This window comes from Myotis brandtii, unplaced genomic scaffold (genome assembly GCF_000412655.1).
Source record: "Myotis brandtii unplaced genomic scaffold, ASM41265v1 scaffold14, whole genome shotgun sequence".
NCBI classification, from domain to species: Eukaryota; Metazoa; Chordata; class Mammalia; order Chiroptera; family Vespertilionidae; genus Myotis; species Myotis brandtii.
This window is the reverse complement of record NW_005354999.1, coordinates 1980428-1991255: the sequence shown is the minus strand read 5'-3', so window position 1 is coordinate 1991255 and position 10828 is coordinate 1980428. Positions and strand designations below refer to the sequence as shown.

The 10828-nt window shown below is 38.2% G+C and overlaps 1 protein-coding gene across 1 annotated transcript in view; it reads left to right on the top strand.

The window, feature by feature from the left end:
- LOC102257669 (probable ATP-dependent RNA helicase DDX60) overlaps window positions 1–10828 on the top strand; it is an 88050-nt gene that overhangs the window by 20159 nt on the left and 57063 nt on the right. Inside the window, exons 9-13 of the mRNA XM_014535219.1 lie at window positions 860–1001; window positions 3626–3781; window positions 4070–4178; window positions 8235–8350; window positions 10231–10397. Of these exons, the coding sequence (XP_014390705.1) occupies window positions 860–1001; window positions 3626–3781; window positions 4070–4178; window positions 8235–8350; window positions 10231–10397 (690 nt within the window). The remainder of the gene's footprint in view (window positions 1–859; window positions 1002–3625; window positions 3782–4069; window positions 4179–8234; window positions 8351–10230; window positions 10398–10828) is intronic.

The following is a 10828-nucleotide window of genomic DNA, read 5'->3' as shown; positions in this document are numbered from 1 at the left end:
CAGGTATTGTATGTTTTAATAATTCTGGTGGTGCACTGGTTGAAAATTGCTGGTAGAGTATATTGCAGTCTTATTTTGGATTAACACTTAGGTCAAGAAAACAGTTGCATTTTGGAGCAAACTTTAAGCAGAGAAAATATTATATAACCTATTTTATTATACTTAAGCCTGCTAAGTAAAAATGATTCCCATTAGCTTTAGTATAGTCTGAGATAAAGGAATGATAAGGTACAGAAAGCTAAAACAGTCCCTTTGTGAGATATTGGGAAACCTATGTCATACAATAAATTAAAGTACAGTTGTATGGCTGTTAAACTGCACTGTTGATTACGTTATCTAGTCATTGTCAGCACAATGGGATTATGTATACAGGTGACATTTTCATTGCATATTTAAGAAATCCCATCTGATATGTCATTGTATTTTATTTAGGCCCTAACTCATTAAATGATGCCATAAGCAACTTTTAATGGAAACTATAGAAATAATAATGAAGTACCCACTACTTTTCTGTAATGACTGTTATTTTGAGTCAATGAAGGCATATTTACTGTGACAAATTCAAAGTGTCATTTCATTTCAGAGCTGCAAGGTATGTTGGAAGGTATCTAGATTAACCATACTATCTTACAATTATAAAAAAATGAAGCATAAATTAAGTAAGTCATTTGTATATAGTTGTAGATGTTGTCAATGCCAGGGCAGTCGCATTGTGTTTTCATATGTAGTCTAGTTCCTTTTTCTTGGGGTAAGGCACAGTTCATGACTTCCTTCTTGAGGAAAGTTTAAGGAAGTCATGAACATTCTGGGAAGATTTTATATCATTAGGACATGTCTCTTTCTCTTCTTTTTTTTCCAGCTAAAAAGATGTCAATTTTTCATCTTAAAACATTTAAAAGCAAGGAATAATTGGAATGTGAATTTCACTGGCCTACCTGATTTAACTGATAATAGTTTGTGGAAAAATATTGCTTATTATTATGAAATTGAACATAATAGAGGTATATTTTATTTTTAAATTTTTATCTGTACTATAGAATAATTTTTTATGTATATTTTCTATTGTTGATAGTATTACAGATGTCTCCTGTAGAGATATATTTTAAAGAATTGTGTAGTTAAGTATTTTATTTTTTAGTGGGTGGGTGAGAATTGTATCTAACAAGCAATGGCAATGGACTATTCATTGATTAACTACAATTGGATAGGAAGCTTTCTTTGCAAATATTTTCTATTGAAAGTTTTTATTTCCACATGAGGTAAATTGTTCCATTGTGCAATTTTTAAGGAATTTTTCCCCCTCAAAATTACATATGAGACAATATCAGCTAGTGGGGTGGGTAGTTTAAATAGGACTATGGGAGCTACTCTTAGAGCTCTACAATAAATGTTATCACTTATTGTATATCTTTCATATATTGGATAATTTGTATATCTTATACAATGTGACACCATAGCTTTGCTGCTGATTGTTTTGGACAAGATGTGTCAGGTTGGAATATTATGTGAAGAAATGAAGATGTACAGTTCAGAAGCCCTGCCTCACTACTTCCAGCATGACCTACAGAACACCTGATATTGATTCCTGACTCCTTCACCCATCACATTGGAGCCACGGGCTGGCTTCTCATTGGCCCATCTGGTTTTGTTAAGAGTGATAGAAAAATACAGCAACACCAATAACAGTTCTAAGATATATACATACATATATATATAGCTTGTGTCTGTTACGACCAGAACGACCAAATGACCGGTCACTATGTGGTGCTACCATAGAAACTGACCAATCAGAACCTAATCTGGATGAACTGCGAAGGCAGTTCCTTCATGGAGCTTGCACTGTAAGAAGGTTAGGTCAGGGATGAGAATTCAAAATTGCCACCAGCACAGACCTGAGGTGCCACTTCTCAGAGTGGCCAGGGATACACCTGGTAGCGGACTGGGAACATGACTGAAGGTCTGGCACCTATGTGAAGGTGGGCCATTCTGGATTTCCCATAGGAGCCAATGGCTGCCTAGGAGGTGGAGCTTTTGATACTGACTGGCATAGAAACCGACCAATCAGAACCTAATCTGGGTGAACTGCAAAGGCAGAACCTAAGGTGAGGGCTGAGAAGGGGTTTTAAGGGCAGCAGCTATTTATTGTAAGGTGTAAGAAAATGGTTCAATTTTTTAATAACTGGTTTGGCAGTGTAGTGCATATGGCTGGCTATCAGTCCAAATATAGCGGTTAAGGTCAATCAGGCCATGGGGGGGCAGTTAGGGGTGAGATCAGGCTGGCAGGGGGTTAGGGGTGATCAGGCCGGCAGGGGAGGGCCATTAGGGTGATCAGGCAGGCAGGGGAGCAATTAGGGGCATTAGGCAGGCAGGCAGGTGAGTGATTAGGAGTCAGTGATCCTGGATTGCAAGAGGGATGTCTGACTTCTGGGGTTGGGCCTAAACTGGTAGTCGGACATCCGGTTTGGAGAGGGTACAGGCCAAGCTGAGGGCCCCCCCCTCACCATGAGCCTCTAATATATATATATATTTACATGTATGTATATTATGAGAACTACTCTAGTGCTTTTTTTGAGAGACGGGGTGGTAAGGGAGGGAGTGAGGGAAGGAGAGGTGTTTTTTTCCCCAAATATTAAAGATTTTTATTTTTTTGCGTACATATGGAACAGTGGGAAATATGTTTCACTTTAAACTAAAACTGTCAATTTTTTTTACATTCAGCAACAAATAGTCTGTATTACAGCAGAAACAAATAATTTTGTTTTTAAAATAGAGGTAGCGATTCCTAAACTCGCCTAAGTGTAAGAATCACCTAGGATGCTTCTTAAAGAATGCAAACTCCTGGATGTCATCCCAGATTCATTGACTCACAGTTTTCTAGAACAGTGTTTTGAAAAATTTTATTTTTAATAAGCACCCTGAATAATTCTTAAGGTCAGGCAAGACAGGGAAAGGCTTCTGTAGTGGGAGTATAACACGGGATGGATGAGGGAATTTTAATTCCTGGTCTATTCCTCTGCTTACCAGCTTTTTTAAAAAATTTAAATTCTTTATTGTCAATCTTATTACATAAAACTCCGGTAAATGAATTGCTCTGTTAATAGAAGAAAATGAACAAATGCTTTGATTTATAGCTATTGGGTTTCAGAGAATCGTCTCATCTTTTTATTTTTTTATTTTTTATTATTTAAAGTATTATGTAAGTCTCCTTTCCCCCCCCCATTGACCTTTCCCTGCTGCCCCCCCCTCCCACAGCACATGCCCTCACCACCCCATCTGCATCAATTGGTTATGCTCATATGCATGCATTCAAGTCCTTTGGTTGATCTCTTACTCCCTTACCCCCCCGCCTTCCCTCACAGGTTGGACAGTCTGTTCAATGCTTCTATGACTCTGGTTCTAGAAAAAAGTCACAAAGTTCAGAGAGTTCAAAGATATTTTACTCTCTTATAACATTAGTAACAACATGAAAAATATGCCGAAGCCTATTCTGTTTTGTTTTAAGCCTCTACTATGAGATACTCCCAGACATACACTTATAACTCATATACTCATAAAACATATAAAATATGGTGACTATCACTCAGATTTTAATTATTAATTTGAACATATTTTCTCTCCTACCTAGGGCTCAATTTGGAATTGGGTAACACTTTGAAACAGGGATACGAGGAATTGTGGAACACAGTCTTAACATTATCAGAGGATGATGATTTCGGAGGATCTATGCCTGTGAGGACAACATCCAGACCATTTCTTACACAGAAAAAAACATCACCTAGAGGTGCTGACAAGTTTTAAATGTTGATTTCTTCACTGTTTCTCAAATGCCATCAACTTTACTTGAAATAAAATTATACATCAATTCACCCAATATACATTTACATTTGTGAATTAATGGGTATAATATAAAGTTGATCTAAACAACCTGATTTGCAACAATTCCATTGAAGTATTATTTATTTTGAAAACAATCATGAAAATGTTTAATTTTGCTGTTCCACACACATTTACATCACATTGGTAAATTCTTAGAATTTTCTGTTCAAATATTAATTGTGTTTCTAAATAGTACCAGGATCAAATCAAGGAAGTCATAAATTAGGACTCATTCCTCTGAAAGCTGAGATTATAGAAGATTATGCTGGAGATATTTTGTCAGAACTACCTTTTCTAAGCAGGTATTTATGGAAAAATGTTGCCTGTTTGTAATTATCTATCTATCTATCTATCTATCTATCTATCTATCAATCATCTACCTATCAATCATTATATCCAGTATAGTGAATTAACTGGATTTATTGTTGCATATATTGTACATATGTAAATTAAATTTCACACTGGGAGATAAATTTTTATTGTAATTTTAGTGAATTTTGCTTTATATTCAAGCAAGGATGGTATTCAATTGTCTCTTTAAATATCAACTTCCTGCTAGCAAGTCCTCCATTTATATTTCTAGTTTTTTTGCTTGTTTGTTTGTCTTTTGCTTTGAATTCCCCAAATTGTATCTTGACTCAATCCTCAGAACTCCTGATTCTAGTTGGCTGTCTCGCAGACATCCAAAACTCCATGTGTAAATGCCAAAATCCTGATCTTCTGGCAGGAACCCCATCTTCCTTTGGCATTCCTGTCTTTATATTGTATTTCCTTCCATTTCTTGGGCCATAACTGTTTTTTAGAGAGGGAGGAAGGGAGTAAGGGAGGAAGGGGAAGATAAAAGAGAGAAAGAGAGAGAGAAAGAGAGGGAGAGAAAGGAGAGAGAGAGAGAGAGAGAGAGAGAGAGAGAGAGAGAGACACATCAAAAGGCTGCCTCCTATACACACACACACACACACACTGGGGACTGGATTGAACCTGCAACCTAAGTATGTGCCCTGACTGGGAATCAAACTTTTGACCTTCCATTGCATGGGAAGACACTCCAACCAACTGAGCCACACTGGCCAGGGCATGCCTAACTACTCTTTATCGTTCTTGTAGCACATCCAATCTTTCAGCCCAACTCCCATTTCTGTTCATCAAAACACATGTAGAGTAATTCCTTTTCTTGTTTCTGCCCAGCCTGCATACCTCGTACAGCCTGCCATCATCTCTCTATTGTTGCAGTAGTTCCCTAGCTGGCCTCCTGCTACACCTGCCTCCCCCACTATGTTCTCAGCACAGCAGACAGTGATGCTGTGGGGGGAAATCAGATTATGCCTCTCCTCTGCTCGAAACCTTCCAAGAAATTTTAACTCATTCAGATATAAAAGACTTTCACTTCATTTCCTACTAATCACGCCCAGATTCTCTTGCTCTGTCCATGCTGGCCTCCTATTCCCCCACCCATAGCCTTATAGAGAGAAAATTGACATAAGTAACATTGTGTAAGTTTTAGGGGTACAGTGTGATGATTTGACATACAAATCAAGATGATCACAATAAGGTTAGTTAACACAAGTCACCACCTCACTTTGCCCTTTTTGTGTGTGTGATGAGAACATTTAAGACCTACTCTCTTAGCAACTTCCAAGTATATGATACAGTATTGTTAACTAAAGTCACCATGCTGTACATTACATTCCCAGAGCTTATTCCTCTTATAACTAGAAGTTGGCATCCTTTGACCAATATCTTCCCATTTCCCCAATCCCCAGCCCCTGGCAACTACCATTCTGTTTCTATGAGCTTGGCTTTTTTTTTTTTTAATTCCATAAAGCAGTGTCATATGGTATTTGTTTTTTTCTATCTGACTTATTTCACTTAGCATAATGCCCTCTAGGTCTATACATGTTGTCTCAAATGGCAGAATTTCTTTCTTTTTGATGGCTGAGTACTATTCTACTGTGCATGTATATCTATCTATAAATTTATCTATCTATCATCTATCTATCTATCCATCTACCATCTATCTGTTTATCTCATTTTCTGTCCATGCATCGGTTAATGGATACTTACATTGTTTCCATGTCGTGGCTATTGTGTATCTTGAACACAATAGTCCCACCTCAAGCCTATCTACTTGCTGTTCTATTTGTTCAAAATATGCTGACTTGGACAACCCTTTACCCATTGCTCAAATACCTTCCTAGCAAAGCTTTTCCTGACAATTCCTCTTAAGATCACACCATCTCCTCCTCCCAGAACTCACAATCCTGTCTCCCTGCTTTATTTTTGTTCCTTCATGCTTTTCACCATCTGGCATAGTATGTAGAGTACTGACAGTTCAGTCAATGATGGCTGCATATACAACAGGGGTCTTGTAATATTTTAATGGATTATAAGCAAAAAGTTTGTAATGCTGAAAGAAAAGACTAGACCATCCACAACTACAACGTTGAACTTACTGCAGGCTCTGAGTGGTTTAAATAGACAAGGAGGCTCAGCATGCTGTCCGGTTCCTCCCCAAGGCTGTGGCCCTGAGATGGCAAGGGAGTGAGAAGAGTGGGCTGGGGAGGAGGGCAGCCAGGAGCCTGCCCTTCCCATGACCCAGTCCCTGTAAACACACACACACACACACACACACACACGTGCACACGAACTCATTTCCCTTCATTTTCTCGTTATCTCTTTCCTCCCAGTCCCTTTCTGCTCTTTCTCCCTCTGCCTTTCCTTTTTATTATTTCTCTTCTTAAACTTATCTCTGGGTTGCTTTTGATCTCTGCTCTCCTTTTCTCACCCCTACTCTTCTTTCCTCTTCCTGGCATCTATTTTCCTTCTGAAGGCACCTCCCTCCACAGCCCTCTTCCTGTCCCTGCAAGTGTTTAGAAGCATTTAGATACAGAAATACTTACCATTGTGTTATAATTCGGTACATGCTACAAACATGTTTGTAGCCTAGGAGCAATAGCTTATACCATATACCTAGGTGTGTAGTAGGCTATGCCATCTAGGTTTGTATAAGTGCTTTCTTTAAAAAAATGTTTTTATTTATTTTAGAAAGAGAGGAAAGGAGAGGGAGAAAGAGAAATGTCAATGATGAGAGAGAAGCATGGACCGGCTGCCTCCTGCATGCCCCCTACTGGGAAATCAAGCACGAAACCCGGGCATGTGCCCTGAGAATCGAACCTGTGACCTCTTGATGCATAGGTCGATGCTCAACCACTGAGCCACACTGGCTGGGCAAAGTGCTTTCTATGATGTTCATACAATGAGGACATTGTTTAACAAGGATGTGTCCCACCGCTTACATGATGCATGATCATTTTTAACCTTTATATTAGTATTTCTTTGTTGTTTGCAATCCTGTTTATGTATAAAATCCACAGACATTTTTTAAAAGTCTGTTTTGCTCATTAACATATTCTTAGCATCTAGAAGAGTATCTGGCACAAAACAGGAACTCAGTGAATATCTTGGTTCATGTGTATCACTTACTCTCTAACTGTTTTTCTCTATGCTTGAAATATTGTACAAGTACATGCACATACACACAAACAAGCTAAAATAATCCAGAAGTGTCTCTCAACTTTAGAAATTTCATATCTTATAGATGATGCTATATACCCTTTATTGTTATTTGGTGCCTAATTCATTCCTACATACAAATAAATTCTTAATATGCACTTTTTATTGTTATAGAGATGACAGTGCTACAGATATCCTTGTCCACTTCTTTGTAAATATGTCTCTCTTCTCCGCGTCCAGCACAGCTAGAGAGCAGTCTGGTTCCTGAGTAGGGGCGGCTGGGGATTGAGAAAATGAAAGAAAGAGACAGACACAGAGATGGAAGAAAAAAGCTGGGGCCGGGTGGGACCACTGTCCTCTGATCGGGACAGGGACAGAGACAGTGACCCTGAGCCAGTACAGTGTATTTATTTTATACAGCAAAAAACAGGAAGTTTTACTAAAAGTCAAGACAAAGGAGATTATGTGCATTCTTGGGTGGGCCTGAGTCGTATTCATTCCTGGTGCTTGGCTGGGTTTAGAAAACAAAACCCACCCCCTGGCACCTGGGCTGAAGGTCAAGCTGACAACACTCCTGCCTTTTGGCAAAATGTGTTTCCAGGATGTGGCTTTGCCAATGCCACTGGCTTCAGCTGACAATAATTAAAGAAATGCCCATGTGCCTTCCCCAGCGCTCTCTACACTTCTTGACTATTTCTTCATGAGATGCATTGTTTTAAAATATATTTTGTTCATTTATAATCATAAAATTAAGGGTAGAGACCCATTAAATAAGTTCATGGCTTATAGTAGAAACTGAAAAAAATTATATGTGTATTATAATGTATGCCTTTTTATTGTATTCCTAGTGATGACCCAGCTGTTACATCTCTTTCTAAGAAGAAAGAATTTGATGAACTCACACACTGGCATTCTTCTAGACCTCTCAGTGATGATTTTGAAAGGACAAAGTGCAACAGTGATGGTAAGTACAACTAATATCATCAACATTTTCAACATTCTTATAGATTAAATTGTATCTAATGTATAAGAATAAATGAGTGATCAGAGATTAGTGAAATCTAATTTATAGTCTTCTTCTCTCTCTCAGGCCAGCATACAAATTTCCAACATCTTTTACATCAGAACCAGGAAGAACTGGCTTCTATAGTATGAAAAATGAGATTCCAATCAGTCTAATTGGGGTGGGGGAGTTGTTTTGTTGAGATGGGGAATCTTTTAAAATTTTTTCTTGGGTTCCTACAACAAATTATATTATTATTAATGTATCTTTAATTATTTGTTCTTCTCAAACTTTCCTGTTGTATTATCTCATGAGACCTAATACCTTCCTTAATCACATTATATTTTCATTGTTTGTCCAAATTACTAATTATATTATTTGCTTTAAAATGCTATTTAATAATTATTAATTAAGTGAAATAAGTAACAGATATTCAAATGATTTAGTAATTAATTTGGCAATTAAATATTATGGGCCACTATAGTTCTCTAATCTTGTTATCTTCTTGGATTGAAAACTGGTACAGGAAAAGCAGTTTAGGAAAAATTAAAAAAATCAGTTGGATACCATTAGGATTCCCTATAGATTGGGAAGTGGCAGCTGGATTGGGATTGCAGGACTCTGACATACTCATTCAGTATCTATCCTATGAATTGAGAGTTACCATCTGCCTAGTTTTGGGCTGGGCTCTGGGAATCCAGCAGGGAACATGAAAGATATATTCCTGCTCTTGTAGTGCTCACAGTTTAGCAGGAATAGAAGATGTTAAACAAACCACTGCAGAGATACTTATTTAAAACTAGAGGCCCGGTGCATGAAATTCGTGCATGGGTAGGGTCCCTAGGCCTGGCTGGCGATCAGGGCAAATTGGGGCCTTCCGGCTGCCGGCTGGGGCCTTCCTTCATTTCGTGCCGCCCCCTGGTGGTTAGCAAACATAATAGCAAGTGATCGAACTCCCGGTCTCCTGGTTGAGCTCCCGAGGGGACACTTGGCATATTAGCCTTTTATATAGAGAGATTATGATGACTACTACAATCAGGTGCAAAGGGTATACCAAGGGTAGGCTTGAGGGATTGAGGATTTTCAAACCAAATCTGAGAGATGAAGATAGTTATGCAGGTGTGTGGTAGTGGTGGGGGCCAATAAGGAAGTAGCCAGAGGGCCTGTAGCACAGAGATTGATGTGAGATGGGTCTGAACCATGCAGTCTTTAGTGCGGATTCTGAATGATAGATGAGCAACAGGAAGCCACTAAGATGTTCAAACCACATGAGCAACACGATTGGGTTATATTTACTCCGGCAGCAGCATGGAGAATGATAAATTCCTTTTAGTTGTGTGCAGTACTGCTGCACATTTCCTGGAATTTGATTAGCTGTTTTAGCCAAATGTTTCTGACCTAATTTGGGGGTGGTTTCCAGAGACCTTGTTTCTAAATTGGAAGCTCTTCCAGAGTGTTCGTGTCCTTTGTTCTCGACACTATGCCCAGAGCCATCAAAAATGCCAAAAAGCTAAAGTTACTTTTGTGGTTCTAATGTCCTAGAAGAAAAGAAAAGTGTAAGCTCACCATTGACTTATTCTATGGGATGTACCCATAATGCCTAATAGGTTGTACTAAAGTGAAAATGACAAGACACTGATTTAGATTGTACCATGTTATTTAAATATGGCTCAAATAATTTGAGTTTCTCTATCTCAATCTCTAACATGTCTATAATTAGTGCAAGTTTTAAGTGTTTGCAAGTGTTTGTCAAAGCCTTTTTCACAAATGCTTTCTAAATGAAATTCTTATTTATAAAGAGCATTGTCAGCATATTTTAATGATGTATTTATTTCCTACAGCTAAATCCAAGGACGCCAAAGGAATAAGGGACATGCAGAAATTACATCATTTTTATCATGTCTTTGGAAAATCTTTGGTAGGAAGTAACAAATCAATAAGGATTACAAGAGGAAGTGCTCTGCCACCTCCAGAAAATTCTTCAGTACAAAAGAAAAAAAAACACCAGGTACATTCTTGATCTATTAGGTCTTGTGAGGATCCTACAGTTCAACTCATTCCATATGGGATCTTCATTAACAATATCCATCATTGTGCACATGTGTTATCAGAGAAGTAAAAAACCCCATTTTCTAAAAATAAATAATAACTGTCAAATCAAGTATACTCTAAATACTAACCACAAATTACAAAGATACTTTTAAAATACTTGTAAAATGGGGAAAAGAAAAGTGTAATGATGCCTGGCCTGTGTAGCTCAGTCATTGAATGTCAACCTATGAACCAGAAGTTCATGGCTCAATTCCCGGTCAGAGCATAGGCCGAGGTTGTGGGCTCGATTCCTAATAGAGGGCATGCAGGAGACAGCCAATCAATGATTCTCTCTCATCATTGATGTTTCTAACTTTCTCTCCCTCTCCCTTCCTCTCTGAAATATAT